Source organism: Rhodnius prolixus, unplaced genomic scaffold (assembly GCF_049639745.1).
Source record: "Rhodnius prolixus isolate KJV_2025 unplaced genomic scaffold, Rpr scaffold_12, whole genome shotgun sequence".
In the NCBI taxonomy this organism is placed as follows: domain Eukaryota; kingdom Metazoa; phylum Arthropoda; class Insecta; order Hemiptera; family Reduviidae; genus Rhodnius; species Rhodnius prolixus.
In genome coordinates, this window is record NW_027411635.1 from 9,486,295 (window position 1) to 9,499,316 (window position 13,022).

Consider the following 13,022-nt stretch of genomic DNA (forward strand, 5'->3'; position numbering starts at 1 on the left):
TAAGAAGTATGAAACTCCAATGTGAATCTTTAATTCTAAAGACATTTGAAGACAAATAAAAAAAAAGTTGTATTTAAAAAAAAAGATGTAAAATAAATTAAATTTGTTTTTACTTTTAAATTTCAAGAACATGAATATAACGCTCTATCAGGGAGGCATCTTTATTTTAACTTCAGAAACCATAAAACTAGTGAATAACTAAGGTTTTACAGACCAAATAATAACCATAAAAAAAATTATTAGAAATTTAATTTTTGTGATTGGTCCACTTCAATTTGAGAGAAGTTTATTTTAACCCACCCACTTGCAAACAGCCATTTAGGACACTTTCCATTATATATTTTACACATACAATTTCAAGTGACTCAACGCCATGATTCGTTACTGTCATAACCGGTGTATAAACGGCTAAAATTGTTTAAAGAAAATACCACGCGGAATTACCTAAAAAGACAATTTAACCAAATACTTAGAATATTTATTGACAGCTTATAACTTCCTATTAAGAAAGAAGAAGAAGAGAAGGAAGAAGCAGTAGTGGCTAAACAGGAAATATACTTTCAGAATCAAGGCGAGCTTTAAAGAGATGTTCATTTCACCATAAAACAACATAAAACTCAAATTCATGTCATGCTCAGAATCAAAATTAAATAAAAAAACAACGTAAAGAAATAAAAATTTCAGAAGAACACCAACAGCAACAACTGTAGGTTCAAAAAGTCCCAAATCTGAGGTCAAAATACACGGTCCCAGCTCTGGAACTCACACAGGCTTAAGATAGCTACCTATGACAATATTACACTTACAGAGTGTGCCGAGTGCTCATAAAGTACTCAGATCAGTCTGGTGAAATTGCAGAGAAAACAAACAAATTGAGTATCCAGTTTGTCTTAATGTACACAAGGTTCAAGTACTCGGGTGCAGCACGGAGCTACCAAGCCTAATGCTAAAATGGAACACTGTGCCTAAATTACTCAGAACTAGAAAATACCCACCCCAAAGAGACCCCCTAATTTAATTAAGTTTAGAAGGTGTTCTGTATGGCATACAAACCGGAACCCAGTTTGTCATAGGGACCACCATTGTGGATGAGACAAAAACACTGAGATCCAGTGCTCAACTCAGGTTTAATGCTGTACTTTTCAATGGCACACTCACAAAGTGTGCCCGAATAACAGTGCTCAGACAAGGGCTCTGGTCAGACTACTGGATGCTCTAAATTAAGATAAGGAGCACAGTATGTGCACAGACAAACTGGAAATCTAGCTTGCTATTGGATACACTATGAATGAATTGGGCCCTTAAGAATTAGCTGCACCTGACAATGCCATAGTGGTAGCCTGTGCCCGAGTTACAGAGAGCCCATACAAAAATTCAGGCCAAACTGTTATGGTCCTTAAGTAAGTCTGGTCTGCACTACTGGAATAAGAATTCCATCCTATTCCCCTCATTTTTGTTTAAAATAAAAAAATAAAGCACAAATAAATTGCTCATGCTATTTTTTTCTTTTTTTTTATCCTAAAATAGGTTGAAATTCAAAATCGAATGAAATACTGACCTCTTCGCAGAGTGCCAACATCCGGCGTGTACTCTCCAGCGACTGCAAAAATAAAAAAAATTAGAGTACTTGAAATTCTTCTTAATAATATTTAGATGTTTTACTATTAACTCAATTTTGGGGCCAAAATTGCACTCAAGCTTGTAGTTTTGTTAATATTATGTAGAGAACATAATAGAATAACATGTAGAAGGGGGCAGCCCCGCAGTCACTACGACCCATAAAGATCTATTATAATTTTCTCTGGTTAATCGATGAAGTAATTAAGCTCTTGGGTTTTACCATCCATTTTGAAGAAACCACTCTTATCACACCCTCAAGCCGAGGGCATCCAGCGGTGTCTATTTAATGTCACTTGATTCTATCAAGCCCATATATCATTGCAGCCAACAGAGCTCAGGCAGCTTTCTTTACTAAGAAAGTCTGCTGTTAGTTTTGGCGAGGGTTCTGAAATGAACTCATTTTAACTGAGCTTGTCTTTGCCCTGTGGTACTATACCACTAACAAACTTTAAAATTGATTTCAAAATGGTAGATTTTGTATTGAAGTTTGAGCAGATTAGATTAAAAAGTTTAAGTTGTTCTTAATACAATTTTGGTGGTAGATCTGCACATTACATTGACTTTAGAGCAGTTTAGAATATAATGCTGTAGTTTCGCTGAAATTATGTACTTTTATGAAATTATGTGTGGCTGATTTACCTCATCTGTGACTTGGCCTGCCTTTAACTGCAGTTCTTGAAGTTCTGTCTTTGGTGGGCCTGCCGGCTCGGGGGCAGCATTTGCTGGGGCGGGCATCCTGACTCACACCTGAAATCAAAAAAATTAACATTATATACGACAAAACTACAAAAATCTGAAAAAAATTAAGCTAAATAAATTTACTAAAGTTCATTTATGTGGTATTTCTTAGCATTACTAAGTACTTCTAAAGGGAGTGGTTCAGTAAAGCTCATTTACTTTATTTCATGATTAGTCAATGAATCTAACAGTTACAGAGTTTTCATAATCGCTTTCTCTGAGCGGAGTTCTTTCAATCCGTGTTTCAGAATTATTAGCCAGTTAGATATTCATTAAACTGATCTTTTATTGAATTATAAGTAATGACCAAACTCATTTGTCCAGCATAAAAATTTGAAAAGTTTATTTTTTCAGACATAGTACTAAAATTATTATTATTATTTTAAATAAATCTGTCATTACTTATTTAGATTCGGGCGGACAACCGGTGATCCTAAAATTTTGGTGGCACGCACAGTGATTTTTCGTAATACATTCATTACAATTTTCGTAATAACGGAAAAATTTCATTATATTGTGGTTCTACTTTCACAGTAATTTTTGCCTCATTGTTTTTTGCAAAATCGTTAATAAAAAGCCCCCTTTCAAATCCGTATTAGCAATGCTTTTACTGTAACCAGTTTCTACATCATATCGATGGCCAAGCCTGGGGACCTGGCGCATTTGGTAAACTGTCCCAAAAATCGGCAAGTTACAGCTTCATCCCTATTTGTGCCAGTGAAGAAGTGTCTAACATTGCTTTCGTTATATTGTTTATACGATAATTATGGACTAGTATACAGTTTATTCGGTTTATTGTAGTCAGCATAACCCTAAAAAAAACTGACAGAAAAAAAAAACTTCTGTAGTAAAGCCTTACTTCCAAATATTTTGAAATCTATTCTTTGCGTATAAATAACATATTTTTTGTAGTTATAATTTACACTTATTTAAGAAAATTATTGGATCCAGTTAAATTTTCGATATTTAGTTTTCACTGAGAATACAGGTCTTTTGAACGCAAACAAAATGTTTTTAGCGCATAATCTAACCGTCGATAAAACAATATTCAAACACGAAAACTTATAAAACTTTAGCAATTCAGGCATTGGCCCAAATCTGTAGACCAAAAGTGCATCTTAGATCTTCAGTTTATTGAGATTTTTTGGAAAATGTCTCCAAAGATTGACTTTAAACTGTGTGCATATTTTGTGTGTATATTCTAGGCCTTAGGACTCATCAATTTTATTTGAAATGTTTTCTTAATCATTTATTTACATTTATTTTTTACTATTATTTGTTTATTTACACATAAAAACAAGATGTCACCCGTACTGTATCAAGGTAATATTAAAAGCAATGCAAGAATTTAAAATTTATAGGAAGAGTAAACTAAAATAGAGAACACTATACTGGGGCTGGTTAGTCACCTTACGTCACTCTCCGTTCCTTCATGACTGAGCCCCTCCTCCATTCCTGCCAGTTTAAATAGGCTTAGCAGTCTAGTGAAGGGTCCAAGGAAAAAATCTTGAAGGCATCTTTGTTCAAAAAATACGAATCGAATTTTTAGCCGTACAAGACCTAATAATATGGCTGTTTCTTTCGATTATTTCGGAAGGCGGACAGCCTTATCAATATATTTATTTCCTGAATGTCTGTGCACCTAGACAAGAAATAAATAACTTGTTTGGCAACTATTAATTCTCATCAGGAAATCTAGGCATTAAATTGCCAATGAAAAATTATGTTTATTTCTTACTGTCAGCGCAGCCAAAACCAGTAAATATAGGCCCAATCATTCCACTGGCTTGAAAGACCTGTTTGGATCCACAATAAAAGACAATATCTGGGACTTCAAGATTATTTTCTTGCAACGCTTCTGCCACGTTGACTCTTCACCATTTGACTGAAAGTGTGGTTACATGGTGTGGGTGACAAAAGCTTTTTTACAAGTGGAAGTCAAATTCTCAACACAAAATTTTTGAACCGGTACGTTAAGACAAATGAAATTACTATCATTTATTTCCTTCTTTAAATTCTTAGCAAGTTCAAATTAGTTTTAAAATTATATTGTTAATTAATTTAACACTTAAACCCTGACGTAATTAGCTCTTGTATATATTTTGTTAGAACTGAATAAGTTATTATTTTTACCTCAGTGTTTTTTGCGGAAAGATTATTTACTATTTTAAATTTCTTTATTTTTGTTACATAATCGCTTTTAAGTAAGTAATGCCTAATAAATATTACATAATGAAACAAATTCGTCTCACCAAAATTACCATCAATGAGGCTCAGAACGGATACGAAACAAATACTCTAAGTGGGATGGCAGAGAATGTAATTCCATTAAAAATAAATAAAAAGGCGAGATAGTGAAGAAGATGTTAAAGAGAAAATACATTGGTTAAAAGATTGTCAAGCAAAATTCAAGATGGATTGATAGTGTAGCCTCGGATTCAAGAAAACTACTTGGTAAATTGTATAGAAATTAATTGTAGCCAATTAATTCACAAAATTAATCTCTATGAAATTTCTGGTAAGGATTCTTCTTAAGCGAGATACTGATGCCTTCAGTTATGGGTTTTTGAAGCTGCCCTTTTAACTCATATGTTAGCAACAACTCTGTGGCCTAACTGTACTAAACGCAATATTTTAAATTACACAATTTACGACAATCCATGTTCTATGGTATTTCTAGACAGGATTGATCACCCAATTTGTGGGCGTGTGAAGTTGTATTTAATTAAGCTTATATCTTAGCATCAATAAAATTCTTCGAGTTCAATAACACTGTATCCAATTAAATAGTGCAATTTATGTTCTACATCCTAAAGTAGGACTTAAATAACTTATTTGGCTACCATATAATGGAATAACCACGTATATGTGTTACATCATGCAGGGGAAAGTTTACACAAGGTGGTAAGTACACCTCCGAATCGATAGAATTAAACATTAAATCATAAATGAAGTATATAGCCAGGCAAAACAAATTACATCAACCTTGTGATATTGCGTCATGTGACCCTCAACAGGTATCCCTGCTGTTCAAGGATGTTGTACGGTTCTACGGTTTAATTTGGGATGCAATACTATTACATAGTTTACTAGTTAGTTCACCCTATTCTGAGTACAACGTTACTAACACTAAATTAATTTATCGGTTATGAACGCTAAGGTAGTGAATAACAACCGTCCAAGTTATCAGCATTAAACCGTTCTCAAGTAATATTTACGTAACTATTCCTAAACCAAATATAATAATAAGAAAATCATACAAGTCATCGGCTCTACTATTAAGAAACTAACTTACATTAAGAAAATTAACTGTTTCCAAAATACATTGATAGCTTACCGAACAAATTGCCATTTATCTCGCACCACCCATCAAAACACATTGTCAACAGAGCGTAAGCAAGATTAAAACTTCTATTTTAAATAAGCTCAACTAGACATTTGAAATAAATAATAATACTAAAATAATAATAATGATAATAATAATAATAAAATAATACTGAGAGGAAATTAGCTGAGTAGTTAGCGAATACTGCATTCCCACGCGAAGATCCGGGTTCAAATCCAGATACTGGCCCTGAGCTTCTTACAATTCAGTCTCCAGTGATGGACAGGGTTTTCTTTAAAGAGAGCGCTGTTCGGAGGCTGGTAGTGCACTAAATAAAGCTCTGGGTGCCAATAACCTCAGATGATTCAAGATAACAATAACTTAATAGTTTTTTAATGTTTTAAAATCTATATTAATACAACAGGATTATGTTACAATATTTTCTTTCATTCTCGCACTATTGACATACCTTTGCAAACAAAAGCGTACACGACTACTGAGTAATAATGAGATCACCAACATTACACAGACCTAAAACCTACACATTACACATAACTTCCTCCCAACCAATTTCTTCTCCAATCTAAACGCCACTAAGAACTTCATCTAAAATCATGAGAATTAATTGATTATTACTCAAGAGACTAATTATCATTCAAAAATGGACTAACTTTTCTGTTTTAATAAATTTAACGTGCACATAAAAAAAAAGGTGGACAAATTAGCAGTCGGACTTACAATCGATTTACCGTCAAAACGCCAATGTTCCCCTTACCTATGGCCTCCCAGAAATACCAAAAAATAAACCCAATGAAACACCAATCTTCCTACTTCCAATTTCAGTTCCTTCCTATTACCTGCTTTAATGTCCTTCAATTCATTCTTATGATGTCAAAAATTCCTTTCCACACATTGGCCAAAAAAAAATCTCTCCCTTCCTCCTCAACACATCATTATCTCTCCAGCCGTGACAAAGCTGTTCACCACAAAGTGCGACAAATTTTTCAAGTTGATTCGCCAAGAATGGGCGGGCACAAAGTGGCCCACACAAACTACACATTCAATGAAAAGTTTTCTTATTTCTCTTCAACTTTGTTGAAAATCAGGATACTTCTTCGTAAAGTATCGCTTTTTCTAGCAAACTGATAGATTGACCACAGGCCTTGCCTTGCTCCCATACTGGTATGTAATCATTAACCAACTCATCCATTTTTTGACTTACCCTTCTTCCATCTTATCAATATTTAAATATGTGAACGAATTTTTCCTTACTAGCCATCCGGACCATGTCCCTCTAATTCTGGAAACTTTCAACTCTTACCATTCTTGCTTTCAAATCACCATAAAAAATTAACAACATAATTAAATTGCCTCCTTTGACACACTTATCACACTTAAACCAAAGAAAATATTAAGTGATAAACTCAGGTAGACTAGTTTGTAAAAAATCTTACTTTCAATCCACCCCTTACACCAAAAAATCAACACCATTTTTAAAAACTTGTACAACCGTGCCTCTTTCCGTAGTCAAAACGTAAAGGAAGTACTGAATTTCTTCCATAAAACCATTAAAAAAGTTCCTAATTTTCTGCACTACTCCTAACTGCAACTCGCTGTTATGCAAGCGGGTCTTAACATCCACGAAAGAGACCAAGAAAACTGACAGTATTGCGGTTACAAAGTACGCCTCACCATTGACTATTCCTTCGATGTCCAGAACCCTTCAGTTCTATCTACATATTTATGAATCACTTGAAACACCTTCTACTGGCATCTGCTTCTCATTATCAAGGTTTCTCGTCACCTCACAAAAAATCTCCGGATTAAATAGTTTTCTCTAACTGTCCACTGCCCAAGTTTTTTTTTTGGTGCATTTACTTCTAAAGTCATAAGTGCTTACTACTACTTTATTCATTTTATTATCATTCTTAATTTTTCCAGGCCCGCAACTAAAGCAAGGTACCTAAGGTATTAAATGTTAACCCTTAACGACTCTCAGAAGAATCGCAATATGAAGGCTCTCTTCATCCCTAGTTCGCGTAAACCTTCTTCAAAATTTCGGAAGGTTCCGTAAGATTGTTATCATCATCATCATTATTATTATTATTTTAAGGTATGTCAGACTTCACTTTCCAACTCGAAAAAGACAAGCTAAAAACACACTCAGAACAAATACCCAATAAGGTAAAACATATTGTAATTGTTCATAAATATTAGCCCTGAAATGACCTAGCCCCTAGTCGAAAGCTTGGCACTAATAAAATAAAAGAAGTTATGATAGATATTGGCAGTAATATTCCTTCCCCTTAGATTAATGAATCAATCACCAAAAAACGATGGAACATTAACTTTTATGTGTTTTATTTGTTATACAAATACGCTTAGACAACTACATTTTTGTTGCACCTCTGAATCATAACCTTGTAACCTTCCACCTTCCATAACACAACTCTCTTTTCCCCGGCATTGTATATATATACATATTTTAAAGTGTTATTTTAAACGTGACGTAATTTCATTTTTTTTTTTTTAAACTTCAATTGCATTTCTGAAGAAAGGCACTATAGTAGTACAAAACGATAAACCATTCAACTTTTCTGCTTTATAGAAAGTTATGTCTTTTGGGCTCATCTAGCCAACCATCATGTCAAAATACGTATTGAATTTATTACATAGTTTAGTACTTAAACAAAAATTGCCCCCACCCCTGAAAAGAAAATGAGTGACGAGTTAATTAAAACAGTTTAAAGACGACCGTTGGTGTCTTTTTCGTTTAAAAACTGAGTTAAAAAAATCTGGTATGCCCCCTCCCACGACTTTTACTTTGATTTAGGTAATGTAATTAAATTTTCTTAAAACACAAAATTGTACTAAATAGCAAATTCACTTGAATATAAAAAATAACAGAAAACTACCAAGAAAATTACAGAAAACTTGAAGATAATTCTAAACAATCACACTTTCAGTGTACTGACATTTAACTCAGTATTTTCGCCCAAATATCTGATACGATTAATTTATCATACCAGATGATGGAGAAATCCTGGCACAAATGAAATTTCTTAGAAAAATGTTTCAATTAGAAGCGGCAATTGAACATATATCCTATTCTACACTCTGTAAATGTCTTCAGCTATATTTCATTTCTAGTTTTTGATCTTGAATCTAGTACTAAGATCACAATAAAGATATTATTTCGGAAAATGAATTTGGTTCCTGCGACCAAAAAAAAACAGAACAAAAATAATGGTTACTTTTTAAACAATAAAGACTTAGGGAGGTTAAACATGCAGAAATAATTGCATTCCTAAAATAGAAAAGAGAAGAGATTAAAAAGATTTTTATTGAAGAAGTAAATGTTTATTATCAGAAAATTCCTCACTTTGACTACAATAGGTTAATTGATCTGTTTGATCGAAAAAAAAAAATCTGAGCTGAAGTTTCGAGGCCTAAACGTTTTTAAGACTATTTCACAATGTTGTGAAAGTCAGGAATTTCTGTTCTAGAAATATTCACTTTTTGTCACAGATCTATGCCATGTGTTCTATTGTTTTTAAGTTACTGAGATTTTCAGTATTTTGTATATTTAGGACCTTTTACATTGGGATTTAGAGTTTAATAGTATTAGATTGAATTCGAAACTATTAATTTAAAAAAAGAAACACTTACTTGGTCTTTAATGTATTTTGAAAGTAAAAAGTATTGCCTAAAATACTATTAACTTAAGAAACGTGTGAGTCTTTTATGGTTGTAGTTACCGAAATCTTAACGACTTCTTCCAAGCTTCACTACAATTTTAATGTTACTATTAACTATTAAAATAAAAACAACAATTAAATAAATAAAAGCAATGAACCGTATATTAACCTTCTTTTTTTTTTTACTCACTTAAACGTTATTTAAACAAAAAAACTGGAAAGGCCCACTCGTCCAGAGGACAGCGATTTCGACTTTTATTCAAAGGGATGTCCTTTACTTGAAAGCAAGCTAAGATGAACAAAGAGCATGCGCGTAAAATGTTCAACAACGCGCGGGACCAAGCGAGGCTTGATCGACCCACTACTACTTCTAAAAAAAAAAAAAAAAAGAGGGTTGGTCATGGTCTACTCGCAGAAACTATTCGGGATCACCACCCCACAAATTGTTTCCTGAGGGCTGGGTCCCTTCTTATCAACACGAACACAGAAAAGACACCTTAACACACTAAAAATTGTCTATTACAGTAATTTTTACATTGCTAGAAAAAAAAAAAAAAAACCAAATAGATCTGGTTTAGGGCATAGTAAAAGAGGAGGGTTTAGCTCAGTGGTTAATGTATCGGATTTCCACGTGGAGATACCGGCTTCGAATCCAGATTTCCTCTTCCTAGAAGATTCTTACAGCTCATTGTCGGGGATGGGCCATGATGTCAGCAAAACGTGAATAGTGTCCGGAGGCCGGCAGTGCACTGAAAAAAAAAAACTCTGGGCGCTAAAATGATCACGCGCGCCTTAAATTAAAAAAAAAATAATTAATTAATTTAATTAATCTTGTGTATGACAGAGGAGAGAGAGATTATGGGTTTGGGCAGATAACGTTCAATGGGAAAAATTATGTATTACTCATGCGATTTTTCAGTTTTTTATTTTTAGTTTCTTTGAATTTCGATTATTGTGAATTTGGTGGTCCTAACAGCTATCTGAGTGTTCCGTCATTAAATGACATATACATGACCTGCAATGCCAATAGCTTAGGCGCCACGGTAGCCGGGCCGTTAAGAGGCGAGACCTGCAAAGCTAATATGCATTGTGGTACTGGGTTCGATTCCCCGGTCTTAGGCCTTGGATTTTATTTAATGGTTAATAAAAGAAATTGAGCAGTAAAGTATGTTTGCTAGTCGTCTCCGTCTAAGACACCTAATTGGTAGTTGGACGTAAAGCCCGCCTGAAAAAATAGGCAGTTACTTCACTTTACTTGTGAATTTGGAAACGTAATTGAATGATCCTTATGTAATTGAAAGCCTAGTCCCATCCCTAGGATTACCCTAAACAGAAATCTTCTAGAGATAAGTTTCAAAGAAAAATTACATATCAAAACATGTTAATACGAAGTTAGGAAACAATTTTTCTGTAAAATTACATTAAGTTCTAGCATCTAGCTAAATGTGAGCGCGTGAATTCAGTCCCCGCACCGCAAAAAGTTACCTTTCAATGCAGCGATATTGAAATAAAACACGTGCAGTTAAAATTTGCGTCAAACCAATAGCGTTTTTTACTTATAAAAACAAAAATTTCAGTGAACTTAAAATAATCAATGAGAGAGTAACACAAGCTTTTTCGGCCCTTTACACAGATTAAAATTTGGAGAGTATCCTTTTTTCTCCAAAATATTGAGTTTCGGTTAATAAAAATTCTTAGCTTTTTTATGTAATTATACAGCCAATTTCGAAAAGTATGATTTTTTTTTTTTAATAAAAGGTTGCAATTAAACATTTTTTAAACTTTTTAGTGATAATACCAGTTTTCTTCAAGAGGAATTTCAGTGTGTGTTTAATTAGAGGTTATGATGCAATTTCATTAACATAACTGTTGCTATCAACATTTCATTATTAAATGTAATACTTAAATGTTTTTAGAAATAAAATTTATCTTCTTTTATTAATTTCTATAAATTACATTTAATATTTCTTACTGGCAAAGCATGTTTATTGTATCCACATATGCCCGAAACCGGACAGGGATGCAATTAAAATGTGTGATATGATGAATAAAATCAAAGAAATTATTATTTACTTCAAAATACCTACTCTCAATCGCAGAATCTCATTTCTTTAAGACAATAAATCTATCTTTGATTTTACATATTTATATCCACACGATTACCGCGTGCGTTGCGGGAAAAAAATTTAACTTGTTCGAAAATCAACACAAATGCAACAGTGCGCAACCTTTGGGCTGGCAAGCAGCACTTGTTGTTAAGCGCTCACTTAGGACATGGATCTTTAACTAAAATCTAACCTAAGACCTGGTGCATACATCTGGTTTTTCACTAGCAGTGTGTTCAATGCTACTGACCGCAAAAGATGGTGATATATCTTTAGTTCAGGTTAGTTTAAGTACCTTAGGATTATTAGGTAATATCATGAAATTCAAATTGAAACATAAATAGAGGAATAGTTAATATTTAATAATAGATTATCCCCGACAAAAATTGACAAAAGTTTTGTTAAATGCCATTTACAAAAAACTAGGTAAGTGCTCGCGATGCCGTGAGTATGATGGCATATGAAGAAGAAGAAAGTAAAGTATAATTTTTACAATACATTTGCTGTAAAGTCGAAAGGAAGTACGGAATGTCTAAAACCCTTAGGACGAAATTGGTACAAAAGGTTTTCAACATCTAAGTAGAACTTTATAGAACTATTACTTTAGTAAGAAAAAAAATTGTCTTCGAGAAACCGTTTTTTCAGATGAGGGATCATGCTTTTGTTTGAAAAAAATCTATTCGATCGAAACAAATTTATTATTTAATAAAAAATTATTTCCCCTATAGAATTCAAATAGAAATAAAATATATTTCTACACCAGAATACATGATTACACTAGTAATCACATTCATTACACAAAAAAATTGCAAAAATTGCAAGATTTTACTAAGATTGATTTCATAAAATCATTAATAAAAATGCTTACTTTGCCGGTCGAGTGCACTGCTCAATAGACAAGGTACCGAGAGACCGGAGGTGTGTGTGCCCGGTGCCGCTGCGACGCCTGTAGGATTGCTTACAAAAACAGCCGCAAGATGGACGTTACGTCGCCGCAAGGTCGCCGGAGGTACGTATAGAATGTCCTATCTGAAATAGTTGTAACTAAAGCCATAATTAAGGTACCCGCAGCGTTTACGCACAAGTTAATAACCTAATAATGAGCACCGTATATGAAAGTTTGTATTTTGAAAATATACCGCACTAAACGGACGCAAAGTACTTGCCCGTAATCAGTTAGGATATAGGGTTAGGACCAAATCCGAACATAACTCAAACACAGTCCTCTTACTGCAAGAAAAAGATAATAAAATCACGACATACTCTGGTTTAGATTCTAAACTTTACATCACTGCCTTAAGTTAGAAAAAGATTACTACTTATTAAAATCTATTATTTCTTTAATAATGTAATAAAATTAGATTTTTAAATGATTCAAGTTAGTGATTCAAGAGGGAAATTAATCAATAAAGCGATAACTTACAGAAGTATAAAAGTTACAGAAAAAAAACTGTACTTAAGTTGATAAGAAGTACAGGAAATGAAAAAATAGAATTTTTATTTTTCTTATGCAAGATAAACAAAACTTTGATGCAA

At 33.3% G+C, this 13,022-nt stretch overlaps 1 protein-coding gene across 16 annotated transcripts in view; it reads right to left on the reverse strand.

The window, feature by feature from the left end:
• Window positions 1–13,022, reverse strand: part of Snap25 (Synaptosomal-associated protein 25kDa) — a 58,563-nt gene that overhangs the window by 37,515 nt on the left and 8,026 nt on the right. For 8 of the 16 annotated variants that reach the window (XR_012463008.1, XR_012463007.1, XR_012463005.1 and 5 more), the window contains 2 exons: window positions 2,260–2,367; window positions 1,559–1,600 (listed from right to left, as the gene is read on the reverse strand). Coding sequence is in view for 3 of the 16 variants with exons in the window: in XM_074142939.1 (XP_073999040.1) it covers window positions 1,559–1,600; window positions 2,260–2,355 (138 nt within the window). In the remaining 13 variants the exon portion in view is untranslated. Of the gene's footprint in view, window positions 1–1,558; window positions 1,601–2,259; window positions 2,368–9,352; window positions 9,472–9,550; window positions 9,717–12,354; window positions 12,516–13,022 lie in introns of those variants that run through there. The other 8 variants (XR_012463010.1, XR_012463003.1, XR_012463006.1 and 5 more) reach the window with 7 other exon arrangements.